The sequence below is a fragment of the Lepisosteus platostomus genome, chromosome 12 (assembly GCF_059453375.1).
Source record: "Lepisosteus platostomus isolate fLepPlt1 chromosome 12, fLepPlt1.hap1, whole genome shotgun sequence".
Lineage (NCBI taxonomy): Eukaryota > Metazoa > Chordata > Actinopteri > Semionotiformes > Lepisosteidae > Lepisosteus > Lepisosteus platostomus.
In genome coordinates, this window is record NC_142622.1 from 29,818,120 (window position 1) to 29,840,330 (window position 22,211).

Consider the following 22,211-nt stretch of genomic DNA (forward strand, 5'->3'; position numbering starts at 1 on the left):
ACTGCAATCAAATCACATGATCTCATTTTACAATATTTTACAGTGTTAATGCCTATGCCTTTAAATATATAGGATTGTGTGTGTTATTCTATAATAGTCCATTAAACAGTACAGGATCTGTATTGTATTTCATTGTATTTCGAAAAGTATGAGCCACATGTTTTACAGAGGTTCCAAATGAATTATCCAAGTTAAACCCAAGGACTTAAAAGAAATGCCACAGGCAAGGGGATATTATTAACTGTGACTTCTAAATGGAAAATTTCAGTACAATATTTTGCAGTCAGAAAGATCTAAAAACTTTTCAGAATTCATAAGGACTTGTAGTGTGCATTGTTTTTTCTTCACGGGTCAGTTGTGTTTATAAGCTGATATTCTCACACTTAATGCAGTTTATTGCTGAGATTACTGAACTAAGGGAAAAATTATATTACAAGTACAGTATTTCTATAATCATTTTTGTTATTTATGGAGGAAATCTATTTGCAAAATGCTTCAGAGAATTCCATTGTGCAAAACCCAACACATTTATCAGAATCACATAAAATACATTATCAGCATAAACTCATGTTTTCAGGGTCCAGAAACTAGCAGGTTTTTATGTCTATGTTATAAGCACCTTTGTAACAGGCAACGTGTATTAATTGATTCAATTAAGGTTGAATGAGACCCAGAAATCTTTCTGCATTCTAGACTTTGAGAATGGATTTTTCAAGCTTTGCCTTACTATGTTTAATCAGTTATTTACATAGGCTTTCACCAAATTTAAAGATAATTTAGTTAATTTAGTAGATCTTTTTTTGGTGCCATATGAATTAGAAAAAGCATTTTTAATGTAAGACTTACTTATAACCTTTTTATTAATGAGACAAGACAGATCATAACTAAGGGATGTGCTTTAGAATGCAATAAATTCAGGTCTCAAAGGGGGAACTTATATAGCTAAAGACTGGAAACGTTTAAGCTTGTATACATTTTTTTAAAATATGTGGAAGAACAAGGAGAGTAGTGTAGTACATCAGCTCCTGTATAATGATAGAATTAGACAAGCTTCAAAGCCAAGTGCCACTATGTATTGCAGAGTTGGCAAATTCGATGCTTTCTGATGTCTCTACAGTGATAAGCAGCTGTAAGCTTCCTAGTGCTTACAGCCTTAAGGATAAGGGTTAAAATGACCTGTCCTAGTTTTTCCTTTTTTCAGTGAAAAAAAAATGTTAAACCTCTACCAAATAAATTCACACACCACATGACCATCGTGCCCTAATACAACCTGCTGTTTATAAAATGTCTCTAAAAGAATATGAGGTGGAGAAAACACTCAAATCAAAACCAAAGGTTTAATTATTTTGTTCATCTCTAGTAATATAGTCTTTTAATTTGTATTTTAATACTCTATTAGTATTACATTATTAAAGTATAGAACGTCCCAGTTTTATTTTGAAAGTTTTAAAGATTTTGGTTCTGTTATTGACTCTTTTTATGCCTTTACTGAAGATCATGTATGGGTCAAAGATATACTGTAAGTTGAAATCAAATACTTAGGGCAGAAAATATAAATCAGTTCTGTAAATGTTATCGATGCCTTTAGTTCCTCTGCTGCTCTGTCTGCAGGAAGCTTAAGGAAGCTTCAAAGTACAAAGGAAGACAAAGCTCACTCCTGACTATTTTAAAGAGTTTCTATGCAGTTTTTGTTCTCAGATGAGTCTAAGATGAGTGCCGATTTTAATCTTCTTCCCAAATCCCTTCAGGTAGCAAAGAGTATTTTGAGGTGGACTGGGACACCGGAGAGATCAGGACCACTGGTTGGCCACTCACGCCACAGAGCATGTATGTGCTAACAGTGCAGGCTGTCGACAGGCTCGGAAGGAAGGGCCCCTATGCATCCATATCTATCCTAGCTGGCCTTCGGCCCCCGCAGTTCACCAACATGTCATACACAGTGTTCGCTCCTGAGAATACTGCAGCAGGACAAGCGTAAGTACAGGCTTGCTGGGGGCAGCTGCTCACTGGGAAGGAAAATGCCTGAATCTGGCCACCAGTCAGGGCTCATTGGTAATCTCTTACATGCAAAACGTGCCCTCCAAAGGAAGACTCAGATGTATCAATTTGGCCAGAGAATATGAAATACATATGAAAAAATATAACAGGGTTGTGGGTATCTGGGACAGCCTTCCCATACAGGTGGTTGAGGCTCAATCTGGGACCTTTTAAGATATCGCCAGATTAAACAGATTCACTTACAGTAGCTTCTAAACTATGAAACTAACAAGATGAGCCACATTTCGTCCCCACTTTTGTATCCCTTGATATTTTTCTTTCATTTAAAAACTAGAAATGATTTATATGTGCCTTTGAAGTAAAGGTACTGTACCACAGTACATAGTATAAGTTTTATTTGGAGCAGAGTCATCCTTGGGAGCACAGATTATGAGTGATTAAAAATCTGTGACTTGTTGTCTGCAGGGTTGCTGTCATGAAGGCCGTTTCCTTCCAGCGCAAGCCCCTGTCCTACACTTTGCTGTTCAATCCCAGCAGCCTGTTCAGCATTAACCAGGAGAGTGGGGTGCTGAGTCTAACACGCAGTGTGGACTATGAGAGTGAGCACCACCTTCATCACCTGCAGGTGGGAGCAATGGAGCAGGGCACTGGGCTGAGCACCGTGACAGAGGTATAACCACCTTGACTGACTCATACTTACAGCATGACATTACTGTACTTTGTCTATTTGAACTTGTCCATTGTACAGTAGCTGAGATGTACTTAAACGTACTGTGCCTTGCAAAAGTGTTCAGATTCTTCCTATGATGTCACATTTTGTGAAATTACAAAGGTATCCAATTTTTATACTTAATATTTTATGCAAAACATGAATGTTAAAACTGAAGGCCTCTAAGTGTACAATAAGTTACAGTAAAGAATGAAGCATGTTGATTGCATAAGTATTTAGATCCATGAACTCAATATATACCTTTGGCAGCAATTACTGCTGCAAGTCTTTTTTGGAAGGTCTCTACCAACTTTGTGTACCAGTGTAGTGCAATTTATGCCCATTCTTTATGGCAGAATTGCTCAAGCTCAGTCAATGTGCTTGGGGATCGCATATCAACAGCAATTTTGCACTTCACAATTAGATTCAGAGAGGACCATTCAGACTTTCACTTTCTTACTTAAGTGACTACTGTGTATTTTTGGGCTTGTGTTTTCGATTATTGTCCTGCTAATCTGTACCATACAAACCCCTTTGTGGAGTAATTGGGATATTGTTGACTCACGGATATTTCCTCCCATCTCATCCACTGAACTCTGTAACTCTTTGAAAGTCACCGTTGGTCCAACAGTGGTTTCTTTAACAAGTTTCCTTGTTGTCCAGCAGCTGAGTTTGGAAGGATAACCTGATCTAAGGGGTGTCTGGGATCCTTTCACTTCTTAATCATAAACTTCACTATACTCAAAGAGGTATTAAAGACTTTTGAAATGTTTTATACCCTGCTCCTGATCTGTGCTTTTATAAAATGTTTGGTTTTGAAAGCCCTTTGGTCTTCATGGTTTAATCTTTGGCTAACCCTTTTCACTGCCTGACTGAGGGACCTTGCAGAAGTAGATGTATTTCTTCTGAAATAATGTCAACCGCTATTAATGCAAGTAGTCCACATAATTGAGTGACTCATTAAGGTAATTGGGTGTTAGATGTTCCACAGAAAAGGGTTTGAATACTTATGCAATCAGAAACATTTCCATTTTTCTTTTATATTAATTAATCTACTGTATTTACTTATGCCTTTTTGTTTTTTCCTTAAGATGTGTGAAATCGGGTATGCGTATAACAGATATTGCTCCTTTAAAGTGTCATGACTGCGAGCATTAAAGCAGCAAAATGTAAAACTGTGAAAGCGACTGAATACTTTTGCAAGTAATTGAACTGTGAATGATGACATCTTCTTCTCTGATGTTAGGTGATGAAACATTTGTTATCTACAAGTTATTTAATCATTTTATTATGGTTAATAGTTCTTAAATATATTTTATAGAAGACATTATTTGATTTTGTTAAGAATACAATCAGACAATAATCCAAAAAATGAATTCTGAGTCACTACAGCATAACATTCAAAAAGTGAAGTAACTTTTTTTGAATCAACTTCTAATTTGACTACAGCTCCAAATAGGTAACAGGCCTTTTCATTTGGATCAGTAGTACAGTCCTACATATTCCAGTGCCACATCACACAAGCCTTCATTTAGCTTCAGCAAAGTTGCATTCCTTCACTGCAGAGGTAGTGGCAGTGGAGTACTAAAGAGGAATGAACTTGATGACATGCTTGTATAGTAATCTTAGCATTGTCATGCATGTATAGTATTCTCTATAGCACAATGTGTAATGTAACAAGTAAAGGTTTATCCCATGCTGTAAAGAGAATAGAATAAACCTTTACTTGTTCCTTTACAGCCTGCTCTTGCTGATGCAGCTATCTACTTGAACTACAATATGTAATGTGACAGGAAACACTCTTATCCAATTAATTCATAGGTATTTTTTAAATTATTTTATAGCTATTTTATCTTCTACAGTATGGTGTCCTTTGACTAGAACTGTCTCTTTATGAATTATAAAATAATAGCACTACTTCAAAAGCATGTCGATTTGATGCCAAATTTTACCTTTTCTTTTTTCAATGTTGAATTGTGTCCTGGTAACTTTCCAAATTCATATTTAAGTGAAATGAACACAAAAGATTTTCCCTTTCTAGGCTTACATCTTTACATATTACTTTCTGAGAAAAGAGGAAAAAGCTGCACATTGTGGCAAAAAAGATTAGGTAAATTCCTTGCTGTGTAATCACTTTAATTCACTATTTTTTTCAATAAATCAGGAAATGAAGAGAAGATTTTTTGCAGTGCTGGGAATACGTCAGCGATGTGATTATTTTAAATGTAAATACCAAACTCAATGAGTAGTAAGGTTTGCTCAACACAGGCATGTGAGCTGCATTGGAGTGAAGAATGATCTCTTTCATGTGATATACTGCTGGGTGGCAGCCTGACTTGACAAACCTCTTTTATGACATTTTACTTCCATTCTTTAGAAACATCAACTGCCATAACTCTCACTGACAAACACAACTTTACCTTCATCTGTGGTCCTCTCTCTTGAACCCTTGTCTACAAATGCAATGCTAACAAAGACTTTATTTCTTGACCTGGACACATTCTTTCTTACAGCTTTTTCCTATTCTGTCAGATCTTTGTCTTTCTTCATGTTTCAGGGAGAGCATTATTTTATTCTATTTGATACAGAAAAGAAAGAAGGATGAATGAAATAAGAACTCAAACAAATACTCCTCTCTCCCAAAACACTCTTTTTGGACTTAACACTAGCAATTATCCCAAAATGGTTGTGATGGATGTTGCATTTTATTTGAAAGAGAATGTGCTGTGTTAGGTTCTGCCAGAATGAACATGAGTGCTTACATTTTCCCTGCTACATCCGAACCTCTAATGCATTCATCTGCATTAACATTGTCAGCATGCTCCAGAAATCAGTGGCATAAAAGATCGCCTGTGCTCCTGATGTGGGATAAGGTGTGACGAATGAAACAGCTTTGCTGTAATCTGGCAGTCCCCCGGATAATGCAATTACTTCCGTCCCGCTGCAGGTGGTGGTTCATATCAGCGACGAAAATGACTGCACCCCAGAATTCCTCCACTCCATCTACAGCCGAGACAATATTCCTGAGACCATCCCACCTGGCACGTCCTTACTGCAAGGTGAGGATCTGTGAAGCCCTGGAAACAGTCGTCTATGAGTTCACATCAGCTTCCAAAGTGCTGTATATTTGTTTCACATTTCCTGTCTTTATGTAGCATTGTGTAGCATTTTCATACAATTATAATTATTTTTAAAAAATTAAGAGTTTACTGTTATTTTTTTTTAAGAGATCAGGAAATGTTTTGATGCAGGACAGTAGAAGAGGCTGATAAAAGTCACTTCTAGTTGTGCACATACATCAGACGAAAACAAACATAATGGTAAAGATGCATTTATGAAAACTGAATGTCCTTTTCTTAATATTCCCTGTTGGGAACTACAACTGAACTTAGAGAACAGTGGAACAGCTATACAGTGATAATCTTTTATTGTTATCAAAAGCTTTTAAATAGCCATTAATTGATTGGTCACTGTCACAGATGTCAGAAGGGCATGCCGTGGAATGACTAGGTGAGCAGTAGAGACCCTAAGCGTAGCAGTAAAAGGGGCAACACGGAGGTGAGCCCAGGCTCAGGGGGTCAGACAATGTCGGTATAGAAACCTCTGCCCTTTAGGCCACGGATGGGGGGCGACCTGATAATAGGTAGGTCTCAGGACATCCGTACCCTCAATGCTGAGAAAGGAGCAGAGCAGACACTGAAAGTTAATATGCTACACAACAAGACACACCAGAAATACATGAATAATCACAGGGAACAAGGAACAGGACAGAAGTAGAGCGCCCTCTAGGTGTACAGGGTGTGACAGTCACCTACAGTACTTTTTTATTGGAGTACTGTAGGTGAGTTGGTAACTAATGTGGCAGAATGTAACACTTTAAAACACTCTGAAACAATTTCAAATTCTTGTTCAACTTCTGCACCCAGCTTGAGAGTGGAGAGGAAATGTAAGTGCTTTTTGACTGCATGAGCCATCTCTCCTTGGACACACATAAATAACTCAGCAGAGATGTCCATCCAAGTTGTGACTCATGGATGCATTAGGAATGTTCTATTTTAGAAAGGAGAGCCCCTGGGGCTATTAATCATGCCTTAATTAAAAAATAACTTTTTTAACCAGTAAATTCTAAGTGGTACCTGTATTGCAATCAAAGCATGCCTGGGGCTGCATGGTTTTTTGTCTTGCTATCATTTGAGTACTCTCCTCATGAAGATTCCTTCATAGTATGTTAATAGGCACATCTACAGTATGTGTTAGTTCTTTTCACTAGTCATAGTTGGCTATATCACCCTGATGAGCTCCCTTTTGGGCAAAACAGCTATCCATGAAAACTATGACTTTGTATGTGCAAAAGTCGCAAGAGAGCTCCATCTCCCAAGCGACGTGATACGACTAATTAATATTAATCCCAATAATTCATATCCTTCTTAGTGACCCAAGTGACCCCATAAAAACCTTTTTTTTCCATGAACCGACTTGTTTGCTGTAAAAAGCAGAAAACTGTTTAAATAAAAAAGTTAAACATTAAATATCCTCACCAAAACACGCAAGTCACTAAGGTTTTAGTGATCTGTATACATTATATAAATATATTTAGTGATCTGTATACAGTACATTATATATATATATACATTTTTAGGTTTATTCCATGCTGAAAAGAGAAGAAAGGAAACATTTCGGCTGTGGAGCCTTCTTTGGGTGTGGTTGTCTTCTACCACAGATCGCTGATCCCAGTTAACTCCTATCATATTCATAATCTCATAAAAAGATCATATCCACCTTTCCATCTCAGAGGTTCTAGGTGAAAAAAGAACATTCTAACCTTTTGAACTATAGGATTAACTGGATTGGACTGCTACATTTGTGGCCCTCTGTGTAATGGACATTATTTTACAGCATTACAAAATGGATGATGTTATTTATTTTTGAAGCAGTTATGCTTCTCAGTAGGGTTCACTTATTCGACTGCTGTTTGAGAGAAATATGTATTGTATTGTATTTTATTCACTGTTTACATAGAATCCTCTTCATAAACAGGAGATATTAGGCATGGACACGTTTTCAGCTATATAAATCTTGGTGTGTTTTAGTTTATTTCAAGACTTTAATCTTTGATTGATAGTGTTGCCTTGGTTTGTTCTTGCAAAGTTTTTTAGCTGTAATGATTACTTTTTGCCATCAAGATGATACATAAACAGTCCAGGTGGCATAAAAATTGTTGTAATTATAATAATCAAATAATGAAAATGTCATGTGACCAAAGCCAGTACTAATTCCTGAAAAATATTTATCTCAGTTTGCAATGAGCAGAATGCAGGTTGTATGAACTGCATGTAAAAGTGATGTAGAGTGAAGTGAAGTACTAATGGTTAATGACAAATTTTGATCTGGATTATCCCTTTCTTTGTCTAAATAATCCTTCAGAGAAAGCACAATAATTAATCAATTAATTGATTACACTATCAACAGTTTCAGTATGATAGTGCTGTCAGGATTTCTTTCAACAACACAAGGAGGGTATTTTTATTTTTTTCTGTACACTAGAATTGTGTGTGTATTGTCAAAGTTTCAGTTTCTACTTCTGATTATATTTGACATAGATCTGTGTAAAATATAATCATTGACCACTAGCCAACAGCTAATTACAAACTCAAAGCATTGTTTTGGTGAGAATGGAGAGCCTTTATTTGAACTGGGCTACAATATTAAAAATATGTGGTGAATACGGAGTTGTACTCACATGCAGAACAGCAGGTTGCTCAACACATAAGGGAGGTCTTATGGACATACTGAAAGATTACAATGGTAATCTGCATTAGTATGAAATGCATAGGAAAAAGCAGTGTTTAATTCTAGAAAAAGGAAGGAAAACCAACTTTAATATTGTAGAGCCTTCTTTGAGTGTGTCCTGGCTGTCCTCTGATGTATAGTTTCATTTTACTTTAATAATTTAACATTATGTAATTAACCTCTACTTGTTTCTAAAGGGTACACTGCACAACATTATTGCCTTTCCTTTTTAAATAGCCATATGTCCCTTGAAACAGTCAGTCCTGGTCCTGGAGCATCCCTATGCTTGCTGTTTTTTTCTTCTAACTGGGCCATTAATCATCAGTGCTAATTGGTGGCTATAATGGATATGCTGGCCTTAAAACTATCTCAAAGTTCAATCTTTCTGACGATTGCAGCTCACAGAACTTGATACAGTTACTCATTAACTTGCCAAAGTAAGATCTTTCTCTTATTTTTAACTGAACATCTCTTAATAGATTAAGTTTATTCTTAATTGATGAAGAACAAACACAGGTAGGAGTGATACTGTATCAGCTCCCACAGTGAGTCAGTGTTTCTTAAATTTATTAGGTTTATTCTTAATTGATGAAGAACAAACACAGGTAGGAGTGATACTGTATCAGCTCCCACAGTGAGTCAGTGTTTCTTAAATTCATTGGTTTAATTTAGTTAATTTAATTAAGCTTAAATTCAGTTGGTTCTATTTCACCTAACACCTCAATGAAGACAGTCCTGAAATTCACTAATTAGCACTGAATCCATATCAGTTACAGAGGGCATTTGAAATTAAGAATATACCTTAAATAGAAAATAGAAATAAATTGGCCTGTAGCTAACAATTCTGCAGGAGAGAAGGAAAAAGCCATGTGATTTTAGTCATTTTAAAAATAATCAACAGATGAATTACCTTCAGCAGTTAGCACTGGTAAGGGCCCAGGTGGAACAAAAACCACCAGAAACAGCGGTACTACAGAACTGAGGACCAATGCCCTAAAGAACTGAAACATTAGCCTGTCTATAAAGTGCTGAACCTCAGTTTTCACAAGTGTGACTATAACATTGACTATAACTACTCAAAAGCTATTTTTTTAAAGAAATGCAAGAAAAATGAATGATCTAATACAGATAATTAATGAATTTCCTTGAACCATTTTTTGAAGAGCAGTCTGCAGTTTGTTTTTAAGCTAATTTTGGATACTTAAAAAAATCACATTACTGAAAAGGCAAACACTTGTTTCTCCATCTCAGACTTGAATATTTTTATAGGACAAATAGTATTATAGGACAAATAATTTGCTTTCCTCTTGTTGTTGGTACTGATTGTAATACAAAGTCTTCTTCTAAGCCACAGAACTGAATAATAATATAATTGTCAGGTGAACTCACAGGTACAGACATCTGTTCACTGATTAGCGCTTAGCTGCATATACCATTTGTTTACCAAATGTGTTAGCAGTGTAAAGACAAACAATCCACTCATTCTGCTTAGAGGGAAGGACAGAGGGGAAAAACAAGATTATTATTGTTATTTACTTTAAGCTTGCATTAGACTGTAAATTGGGTGAAGCTTTTAATATGAGCTACTGGGGACTGATTTGATCATTCAATTATCATCAATTATCAAGCAAAAACTTCTAGAAGGATTTGGCTGAGTAGAAACCTCCTTGCATAAGTTTCCTAAGTTTAATTTAGTTTCCACTGTGACTCCAAATTTATAGTGCATGCATTAAACATGGTAATAGGTAGCCTGAAGTGATATTATATTAGTCTGTGTATTTTTAATGAACCTTCTGTTTGAATCCTATCCTTAAGCCTTTGCCGTATCCCTCTGCAACAAGTTCCCTGCTGTCTCCATTGAGGGTCTGCATAGCCACATCTGCGTGAACTGAACTAGATATTGCCTTGGAGATTAGGGCCTTCATCTGTATGAACCAAATGACTGAGCTGGGTTCACTTAATGACAGCTTGCCAATGGTATAATGAAGCAAGGCCTCTAGATTTGGCTCGAGCTCTGGCAGGCTGCCTAATGACAGCAAACCCTTCTTGAAGTTTACTTTTGATCTGCTAGAGTCAACAGCAGCTTCTCAGCGGTTTCAACAGATGGGCCCTTAAATTTATCAAATAAAGAATTGGCCTCTCCACATACTTTTAATTAATATTGGCTCTTTTAACATGACAGAGTACTTAATTAAAAAAGCACTTACTGTACAAATCCAGCAGGCGCTAGTGGAAATGAAAGGGCTCTGCTTGTGAGCTCCTGAAAAGATACTGTAGGGATCATTCCCCATAGGGCGTTGAGGAAGCATAATTTTTCTTGTCATTGCCATATATTAAATGTGATAAGCTATAAGTGCTATTCTTTAAAAAAAAAACTTTTTTGAAACAGTAGTAGTATGTTTGCTTCTGTAAATTGGATCTCTCCTGTACATTAAATCAAACCACTGGCAGTGAAAATTCTGGAAGAATGATCAAAGTAAGGGAATGATTAATTGTCTAATTTCAGTGATTTGAATATGCTACCCATGCTATTCATTTAAAGTAAGAGAAATATATGGCCACATTAAGTCCAGACTCCCTACCTCTCTGGACCCTCTCCAGTTTGTGTATCGTCCCAAGTGGTCTACTGATGATGCCGTATCCCTTCACCTTGCCCTGTCCCACCCAGATAAGAGAGACACTTATGTGAGAATGCTGTTCATTGACTTCAGTTCAGCATTCAACACAATCATTCCCCAGAAACTGAGAAAAACTGAGCTGGCTGAATCTCAACGTCTCCCTCTGCAACTGGACTCTGGACTTTTTGACCGAGAGACCTCACAAAGTCCAGATTGGAAACAACATCTCTAGTACCACGATACTGAACACTGGAACCCAGTCCTGTTCATGCTGATGACTCATGATTGCTAAGAGAGAGAGATCACTTTATTAACCATATACTGTACAATTTCTTGCATTAGGAATTTGTCTTTTTGCATACCCCAGCTTGCTCTCCATGAGACACACAGGCACACAGATGGGGAGAGAAAAGCTCAGGGTCAGAGCACAGGGTCAGCCAATTATACTGTGCCCCTGGAACCATTGGGGTTAAGGGCCTTGCTCAGGGGCACAACAGATTAAGACTCCTCTGCCGGCTGCAGGATTCAAACCGGCAGCCTTCCAGCCACAGGCGCAGATCCTTAGCCACAGTGCCACTGCTCCGCTCCTAAGCCCAGTGCAAATTACATCATCAAGTTTGCTGATGACACGACAGTGGTGAGCCTCATTAGTAACATCGATGAGGCACCATATAGAGAGGAGGTGAAGCAACTAGTGGACTGGTGCTTAAACAACAATCTGTCTCTGAATTTAGATAAGACAAAAGAGATGATAATTGACTTCAGGAGGGCCCGCACTGATCACCCCCCCCCCACCCAACTACACATCAACAGCTCCCCTGTGGAGACAGCTAGAAGTAGTTTCTTGGTGTGCATATCACAGATGACCTTACTTGAACCATCAAAACCCCCTCCCTAGCTAAAAAAGCACAACAATTTCTTCACTTCCTGCGGCGACTGAGAAGGGCAAATCTTCTCCCCCCCTCAATACTATCCATGTTCCATAGTGGTACCATTGAGAGCATCTTAAATAAACTGCATCAGTTTGGTTTGGGAATTGCAAGGCCTCAGTCCCTGCAACAAATTATCAATATGGCAGGAAACATCATTGGAGCCTTCCTTCCGCCCATTCAGGACATATACCACAAACGCTGCACGCACGAAGCCTCCAGTATTGTGGACGATCCCTCCTACCCCTCCTTTGCCCTCCTGCCATCTGGTAAAAGCTATCGCAGTATACTGGCTAGCTCCACCAGACTCCATAACAGCTTTTTTGCACAGGCTGTCGGGCTCCTCAACACACTGGTACTTGCTGCACATACTCCAAATCTGGAAACTTAGTTCTTTTTTGCCTAATGTCAGGTATATTGTCTGATGTATTCTTTGCACAATTCTTAGCACAATCATGTAAAGTAAATTGCACAATGCACACTGCACTTTATGTACCCTGTCAGAAATGTCTATGTCTGCATTGTCTTAGCATTGTCTTGTCTGTATTTGGACCACATTGCACTCTATGTACCCTGAACCGTGTCAGAAATGCCTACTGTATGTCTACATTGTCTACAGCAGGGGTGCCAACCAGTCGATCGATGGCAAGAAATAAAAAAAAACATTTTACTGCCCTTGTGTGTGTTTAACCATTTTGAATGGGTTGTAAAAGTCTCTTCCCTGAGTGCTGGCTGACACTGAAAAAAAGGCTGCAGGAGATCCATAAAAAAAGAGTATTGTGTGTGCTACCCACGAGCAGCAGTTGGTTTTCGAGAGGCCTAATACAAGATGGAAAGCAGTAGTAATAAAAAAAAGCATTTGATGACGCTGCTGACTTGCTGTTGGAGATTTCAAAAACGAACATTTTTGGCGAGGTTCAGACAGTTGTAGCCTGAAATCAAAGAGTTTCTCAAGTCCTTTAAATATGGTGAATTAGAGGATGACCAGTAGCTTCTGGATTTAGCATTCCTCACAGACTTTAATGAACTGCTGAATGTGGAGCTGCAGGGACACAATAAAAATGTCATCGACAAGATGAACAGTATCAACACGTTAAAAAAAATACAAGTTTTCTCAAGTAAGCTTCTCAGTGCCAATGCTCACATTAAGGTAGGACATTCTTTTTTCTAAAACTGGGAACATTACTTGTTCACTGTAGGATGAGTCACTTGCTTTTATTTGATGTCATTTTAGTGATGGGTATCGTTATTGTACTGTGTACAATATGTGTCCACAGTCTGTTTTCCCTATATCAGAGCTTCATATTCACACTGGTAGATTGTGTTGGACTGACAAATGAAAAAGTAGATCTTACATTAAGAAAGGTTATGAGCCCCTGGTCTATAGCATTATCTTGTCTTGTCTGTATTCGCACTGTAGACCTGGAGAACGATATCTCGCTCCTCTGTATACTCGTATATGGCTGGAATGACAAATAAACTTGAATTTGAAAGAGGGTATCCACGCCCTCTTTTCCTCTGGTCCCTTTAGTCCAGTCATTGGCTGTGACTCTCACTGCCCAGTTGGTTATGGGATGCTAAAATCAAGTAATACTGAGATAAGCATGGAGTCCTCAGCTTGACTCCCAACACTTGTGCGTTCCTTAGTAGATGTCTAACAGTTTTAATTGCTGTCAATGAGAAATATATCAGTAACTGCTGTGATCTCTGTCTAAATTCTACACTTTTCACCAAACCGAGTAAGAAAACTTTAGGCTATATTGTGAAACTGCAAATTCAAATCAAAACAGTTATGTTAAATTTATACATTTCGGTAACAGGATAGTTGTGTTGCTTGGTTCACACGTGCAGATGTGGGCACTTACTCCAGTGCATAACTTTGCTCTAATTAATCAGCCCATTGACCCTCTCTAAACAACACAATAGTGCACACTCCATTCACGACAGCTGCTTTGTTACTGTTGCATGGGTAAGACTTCATTCCTGTAATGCTTTTAAGGGATTCTCATAGTTAATATAACTGGATTTTTTCTTGAGTAAAGAAGACTGTGTGCTTGTATGTATATATGTATTTAAAATTTGGAAAGGTATTTACAGTCAAATAAGAGAACTACTGTATTTCACAATGAAACGACAATAGGAAACTAAAGGGTTTACACAAAGCAGAATAGAGGTCTAGAACATATTACCCTGCTGGGTTGTTGAAGTAAGATTTCCATTTCAAGTAATGGCCAGATGCTTGAACCAATAAAATACTAGCACCAAAATGAGCAGAGATGGAATAAATCAATTCCATAAATCATCACAATGCCTATAAAATACTTTATTTCATCTTGCTGTTTGATTCGTGAAGATGCTGATCATGCAGGAATTCATATTGCAATTGGCAACAACAAAAATGGATTTTCTATTTGATTTAGGATAACATTATGTTTATTTCACAAATATTCCTAAATATTTCATGGTGAAATTTCAGCAATTACAGAAACTGAAGAAAATGACTGTGTGCTTTGCAGTCCTTGTTGGGAACCATGAAGTACCCTGTGTTCTGCACTCAAAGTTCAAAGTTTTTGGTTCTCCTAGTCATTTGTTTTTAACCTTGGTTTTGTCCTTTCTATCTAGTGCTGGCAAGAGACTGTGACACAGGCCAAAACTCTGAGATTTCCTTCTTCATCCAGAGCAATGATTTTGACATCACACCCCAGGGAGTCATTAGCTCCAGGCAGCAGCTGGACTATGAGCGTGTAAATCACATGTATGAGTTTGTGGTGATGGCTGTGGACAAGGGCTACCCTTCCAGAACTGGCACTGCGTCCGTGCGAATCCGAATGGCCAATGTTAATGATGAGGCTCCTGTCTTCTCCCAAGCTGTGTATGGAAGCTTATTTTTCTCTTTAACAAGGGCTGAAATTAATGAAAGTAGTAAAATGACTATTGATGTATTATGTATATGTTAGCTTTTATTTTATAGGTATTATACAGTATCTAAAACTATGAGAATGGAAAAAGTCAATACAATAAAAATAGTAAATCTCCAATATAATATATTGATATTGGTCATTGCATTTTGCTAAAACTGTTAAGTACTGTTAAGTATATATTTTTCATGATTCTCTTCCTGACCACTGTGAATTCTGATCATTTAAAGTTACCCATTTAGTGCAAATGAGTGTGTGTCCTTGAGGCAGCTGTGTTCATTGCAGCTCCTAGGAAAAATAATTTCTCCAGATCTTGGAGAAAGCTTGAAGTGCCTGCTGCCTGTAGACATTTCTTTTCGTTTAATTTCTTTAGCAGCTGTGAGCAATGTAGACATCAGCCTCATGGACACACCCTGTCCACCCCTGATGCACTACCTTCAAGTTGACATCTTGACAGTCATAACTGTTGATTAGGGGTGTGTACAGTTCTTGTATTCAAAGCACTGGCCTGTTTTAGCTTCGATTCCAAAGTTCTTTTAGGGAAGCAAGGAAAAAGGCCTGAGGTTACTGTCTTTGGTGGCAATGCACTTTAAATTTCAGGACCCATATAAAATTACTCTTTCTCTTTGTGACAGCTACAAGTCTTTCCTTTCTGAGGACGCTGGTCCTGATACTCTAGTGGCCATTGTCCATGCCAAGGACCCTGATGGAGATGCTGTGACATATGCTATCACAGGGGGCAACGAGGACAGCAACTTTGAGCTGGACAGTCAGAAAGGTGGGCAGAGACAATAGTGTGGCTCAGCTGCTATCTTTTCCTTTCCAAGAAACACAGGTCAAATTACTATAGAAGAAATTATGGCTTATAATCAATTTGAAATGTCTGTTAAAAACTAAAATGTAATTATTCTCCATTCTCAACATAGTCCTGTTTTTAATAAAGGATTGTCAGTGGGCTCTGTCTTTATATAAAAACAAACACCCCGGTGCTCTGGTTATCATTTGTTTACAAGTGCCTTTGCCTGAAAGGAGGAAATGCTGTCTGATGTTAAGCTCCTCTTCCTTATCACATGGTTGCACTGCTTCTCCAAGATTTAGTTTATTACAGGCCAACTAAACAGATGGCCCCTGGCTTCCTCACTGTTAAATTGTGAAAAGTTGTCACTTCAAAGAGTTAGCAGCTTTTTTATTTATTTATGTGATTATATATTTATTTTTTGTACATATTGCAAAGGGAAATACATCAAAGTCCAACAGCATAGTCTGGTGTTGTACTACATTGTAAAGAATGTTGAACAAAGGCAAATATTTTCCTTTCATAGCAAAGTATTTTTTATACATTTGTATATAGAGTATTTTTTTTTCTGTGCCACTCTGCTGATCTGTGAGTGATAATTAGAAGCATGCATTTAAAGAAAGACTAAAGGAATTATGTCCAGAAGCAAAATGGATCACAAGAAAGAGTTCCTGTGAAAGCTGTAAAAATATTTTTAAAGGCTGACTTTTTTCACAGGTTTAAAATCATTTGTTAAATTAATTGCGTTAAGGACACATTATCAGTTTGATTATAAATCAAATGTTTTCTTAATTTAAATATTATTTTATAATCTCAAGTGGAGGACCTCATTCATAAAGATTAATTAACTCAATCTTCTGAAAAAAAGAAAGACTTTTTACTGTAAGTTAACATTAGTGCTTTTTTCTGCCTGTAAGTCTTGAATTAGCCTGAAAGATTTGTGACATCTACTGTAGCATCTTCATAGTAAAATATAATTTTTATTACAGCTTTATTGTTTTTTTGATAGGGAAAACACAGGTGTAGATTTAATGTGATGTTAAATGCTTTAGGAATCTGTACCTTAGTTTTTAAACTCACTTATTACCAAAAACAGCTTTTATCCTGTGAGGAATGTATAAAAGGTAAGCATCTTAGTCCCTCGTGGAGAAAATAAGTTTTGTAGGTCAAAGAGTAATACCTCAACAAAATGTAGTGAAGAACATCAAGAAAAGAGAGATTGAGGGATGAGAGTTACAAAGTGTAAATGGAGTGTTATGATCTAAAATAACAAGGTCATCTGATGGAGGCCTTTATCTTGCTGAGGATGACAATGGCTGTTACCAGAACAGAAAGTCAGGTTGTTTTGGAACACCATACTGATATTTCTGAAACACAGTGACTTTCCTAACATGCTCCTTTAGGGATTATCAAATTGCGTAAGAGTCCCTCACCTAAACTCAGAGGACCCCAGTATATCTTGAACATCACAGCCACAGATGACAATTCTGCAGGAGGACCCCAGGCGCTTAGCAGCTCAGCCCAGGTCATTGTGGGGATCAATGACATCAACAACAACAAACCAATCTTTGAGGAGGTGAGACTCGGTAATCCATGGTGACACAGTTAAGTCATGAAAAAGTGTTGAACGTGTTATGAATATCCTCTGTATAAACCAGTATGAGTTTATGATAAATTACTTTAATCATAAAGTTTCATTAATAACATATGATGAGGTTAAGGGGTGAAACTGTAAATTTTGTTTCCTCTTTAGAGAGGACATTGAAGATATAAGTCTGCCTCTGCCTTTGTAACTAATGATGGCAGAAATAAAGAGCAGCCCATCCATATGTAAAATGCAATCAAGAGCTGGATCTTACTACAGCACAGTGTCAAAACACAATTCCTGAAAGTTTCCAAATGCCTTTTTCTGTTGATCCAATGAGCTCTCAGTGACTTAATTGCTTGTTTGATGAGTGAAATGATTTAAACACTTCTCCAAGGCCATTAGAATGCAAATACCAGGAAAGACCTGACTTCATATTTATCCCTACCTGTTTGACACAAAGGTCCCATTGGAAGGGCCATCTGCTCGACTGAATGAGTAATGGCACTCATGCAAACACAGACTGGGCTCTGTGATCATATGATCATTTGCTTGGGCCTCGGTTATCTCACTCGCAGACTGACTTGGATTACATTAACAGTGGTATACAATTAGCTGAGCGCCACCCAGGGTAAAGCAAAATCAGTCATGACTTTAGTCTTGGCTTTCAGCGACACAGCAACACAGTGACCTTGGTAGCCTCCCATCTCAATGGGCAGAGAGAGCTGTTGGCTTTTCCTCAGTTCCACCGAATGAAGATATCTAGTCTACAGTATGTCAGATTAAAGATTAACAGGGCTCTCATGACAATTGTTTTAAGTCTTAAGGAATCTGAAGAATTGAATGAGGACAGAAGGCACCTTTTTTTAAAAGATATCTCAGAAAGTATGTCTGAAGCAGAATGGAGACATTTATGTTCATTTTACAATCTAATATCTCCGTTTCCTTGCCTTTTAGTGTCATACATATAGTGTAAATGCCTTTGTCCAGGAGAACCAACCTCCAGGAACCTTTGTGCTGAGGGTGGATGCCTATGATGCAGACACAGGAGTGAACGGAGAGGTCAAGTATGGAATAATGCACCGAGATGGAACCACCTCAGGATTTGTCATCAATCCAGATACAGGTAATGGATCTCCTTCCCCAAAGGATGTCAGCACCTTGTCAGCACATGGATCTTTGAGATTTTGTTGGAAATATTTCCATGTTTTGTCCCAGAGTCAGGTCATGTAAATTAAGATTACACTCAGAAATTATTACATCAGATTTCTGTTAAACAGTCACATTTGCTTATGGTATCAAACATCACCATAGTCTATATCCAGCGGTACTTAAAGTACGGACACAATCATACAGTGATGAACATCCTGATTCTTTAAGGAAATTGGAACTTAAATTTCCTCAAGTTGAATGGATTTGTGTAATAAAACCTGTATAAAAAGTACACATATTTGTCTTTGTACTTTTTTCAAAAAAGGATAGAAGACACATAAAAGATCAAATATGCTAAGTCAGAGTACATATAGTTTATTTTCTAGATGCTGTATTTTCAGTAATTCTATGGCTTATATCAATCTTGACAAACCTTCAGGAAAAAAATCTCACAAAATGCTTTGTGAGTATACTGTAAACCATGAAGACTGTTAAGGTTTCCTTTTGAAGTTTGTACATTGATCCATCTCTATACTTTTTTTTCTTATCTAGCCCAAAATATTACAAAAGAACTAAGGAAATATAGAGGTTCTGGTTGCATGTGGCACGTTTACATGGAAGGTGAAATGAGTTTGTGAAGATGCAAATCACAACTAATAATAGATTTGTGTCTCTCCTAAATAAACTGGATCAGAAATGATAAAACTCATCCTTAACTGCGGTGTGATTTGTTTTTGCTGTTTGTGTGCAATGCTACAGGAGACATCAGCACTGCCATGAGCTTTGATCGGGAGAAGCAAAAGGAATACACGCTCTCAGTGACAGCCACGGACATGGCTCAGGAGCCTCTCATTGGGATCTGCCAAATAACTGTCATGATTGCTGACGAGAATGATAATGACCCAAAGTTTGAAAACAGCCGCTACCAGTGTACGTACAGAGGAAGATGTGCTATTTGCTGCTTTAGTGAATCACATGATTTTTCAAGTTGGAAGCATTATTATAATTATTCTTCTCTCATGAGAGATCAGGTGGTTAGTCAAAAGGCAGTCCTAGTAAAGCTGCATAAAGTCCACTAAAGGTTGGTCTATGATTTATTGCACTGGAATTTCAACTCTGGTTCAGACATTAGCTTAATTTGCTGTAGTTAATGTACATAGAAAATTAATTTAATTTGAGCATCTTAGCTATAATTTAGCATACCTACATAAAAGTATACAAAATGCATTCTGTTGTGGTATCCTTTATGTGCTTTGGTATTTTTTCAAAGGCCCCAAAAGATGGTTGTTCAAAGTTGACAAGCTTAATGTTTTTCACATCCTTTACCTAAAGAAAATTATAAAGCATATACTGTATAAAAGGGACTCTTCTACAAAATAAACTAGCTATGAAAAATGTCCTAAATTGTGTTGCTTCTAAAGTAAGGCCTAGAGCATCTGGATGTTACATTCGTTGCACAACAGATTTGATGTGACAAGCAAATGTGGTTTATAACGTAAAACATATAGTCCCAATACTTCCTTTGATGCTGCAGGCTGAATAAAGGAGTAAAAACTGGAAAGTTTATATTAGGCTATCCCAGGAGAATCTGTACTTTGGTTAAATATTTAAATATCTACCTTTTACTCTAAATGAAATAGTATGGGCAGGACTTTATTGCCTATACAGCTCATAAATGCATCCACAGCTTTAAAGTTTAATTTGATAATTCTGTTTTACTTAGAGTTCACTAAGGTATTGGCATACTTTTTCATTCAGTGTTTTACTCAATACAAACCTTTTTTTTATTTAAATTTATATTAAATTTCTTTAAAACCATTTTTTAATGATGAAGGAAAATTCTTCTATATTGTGATTTACTTTCAGGCTCCCCTATTTGGCTTGTTGTATTCAGGTACTTAGATTCATGTTTCAAACCCTTAAATGTTTTTTTTCCTAAAGAAAGTAATTTGCAACTAAAGAACTAAAATTCACCACTTATGATCATTTTCTTCTTCAGTATTTTGCATGTATCCCCTTTTCTGCAGTATAACATAAAAAGTATAGGCATCAATTTTAAGTTTGCACTTCAATTCAAGATAGCCCATGCAACATAATGTTCTACCAATTGAATAGCTGCACCATCTTGACAGTTTGTGGGCTTATTAACACCATGAAGTGTTATGCCATTGAGGCGTAAAGGTCTGTTTTTTGCAAACTACTTATTTCAGAACAGAAAGTGCTCTTTGTTCTTTTTTTCTTCCATGTTGCACTAAAAGATGTTTTTGTAGCCCATCTTTCTTTTTCTTTCATAAACATAAAATAATGGCAATTTTACCTTCATTCTCACATTTGTGGTGTACCAGCCCTATTCTGTGATCAGCTATCACTATTTTGAAATGTCCTTGCCACCGCATGTATTCCCAGCTTTTTTTTCTTGTTTTTATTTTTATGTAAATGCCTCACAGATTTGCCTGTAAACTTTTCTCTCTTAACAGTTGGAGTAGCATGAATTATCTATGTGTTTTACTCAGTATACTATTTTATGGTTTTATTTTCTTTAAAGCCTGAACATTTAACTTAAGGACGTAATATGTTAACAGTACTTCTTTGGAAGGCTGGTTCTAAAAAAATACATGTTTTTAAGAACCAACTCTATGTTTGAGTTGGATGTATTATTGGTGATCCTAATGAGTTGTGCTTTCTCAGATTTCCTGCGCGAGGACACTCCTGTGGGGACAAGTTTCTTGCGAGCCGCAGCCCACGATGATGACCAGGGGCCCAATGCTGCTATCACCTACTCCCTGTCTTACCAGCAGCCCGCCTACTTACACATTAACCCAAACACTGGCTGGATTTATGTCAATCATCCCATCTCCCAGGTTGGTGGAAGTCCCGTGAAGGATGTTACACACACACCAACTTAGTCTTGGTCAGTGTGTTGCTGTGACAATGTTATCTAATGGTTTAGTTTTTTTGTCATTGAATAGTATTAAAAAAACACCTGAACTTACCATTATACTTGATAATCTGTACTTGAAGCCATACTCTATGTCAGTATGAACTTGTAAAATGTTAAATTAATTAGTTACTTAATACGTTTTTGTTTCCATTTGGAGCTGAATTTGAGTACAGATATACTGTAAGTATTTTTTCTGATATTCAACTAAATTCATTTAATGCATTAATCATCAGACACTACCATGATATTTTTCAACTTTTAAATTGGAATTTTAAATATATTGGAATTGCCCTTGGACAGGACACCCAGGTGTCTTCCATTGGAATACAAAAACAGAGGCCGTCCTGGTATCCCCATATGGTTAAACAATTTGAAGGGGCTCACATCATTATCTGACATTAGTACAAGTAGGTAGCTGCGTCAGCATGTGTAGACTTCAAAGGCATACTGTAAGTAAAGGTTTATTCAATGCTGAAAAGAGAAGAAAAGAAACACAACATTTCACCTGTGGAGCCTTTTTTCGAATGTGACACCCGAATGAACCTTTGCTTGTTCCTGATTATCTGACATTAACGGACAACTGCAAAAGCAGTACAAGGGTTGGATAAAACAGTATTTTATTATGGTTTTCTTAGCTTTTGACAAAACAGTGACTCCTGTGATTGCCAAGGTATCTTTTGTCAGCCCACAGTTGTGTTAATGACAGACTCTCCACTCTTCCAATCATCCATCTCCCCTGTTAGTCACTGTGAAGCTTGCAGTTTCTCAAAAATAA

General features: G+C 37.3%; 1 protein-coding gene across 3 annotated transcripts in view; it reads left to right on the forward strand.

Annotated features, from left to right (window-relative positions):
• LOC148651377 (neural-cadherin) overlaps window positions 1-22,211 on the forward strand; it is a 163,034-nt gene that overhangs the window by 73,144 nt on the left and 67,679 nt on the right. For all 3 annotated transcript variants that reach the window (XM_088601573.1, XM_088601574.1, XM_088601575.1), the window contains exons 3-11: window positions 1,749-1,974; window positions 2,464-2,668; window positions 5,655-5,766; window positions 14,667-14,916; window positions 15,598-15,740; window positions 17,162-17,334; window positions 18,301-18,469; window positions 19,255-19,425; window positions 21,184-21,356. In XM_088601573.1, the coding sequence (XP_088457699.1) occupies window positions 1,749-1,974; window positions 2,464-2,668; window positions 5,655-5,766; window positions 14,667-14,916; window positions 15,598-15,740; window positions 17,162-17,334; window positions 18,301-18,469; window positions 19,255-19,425; window positions 21,184-21,356 (1,622 nt within the window). The remainder of the gene's footprint in view (window positions 1-1,748; window positions 1,975-2,463; window positions 2,669-5,654; window positions 5,767-14,666; window positions 14,917-15,597; window positions 15,741-17,161; window positions 17,335-18,300; window positions 18,470-19,254; window positions 19,426-21,183; window positions 21,357-22,211) is intronic.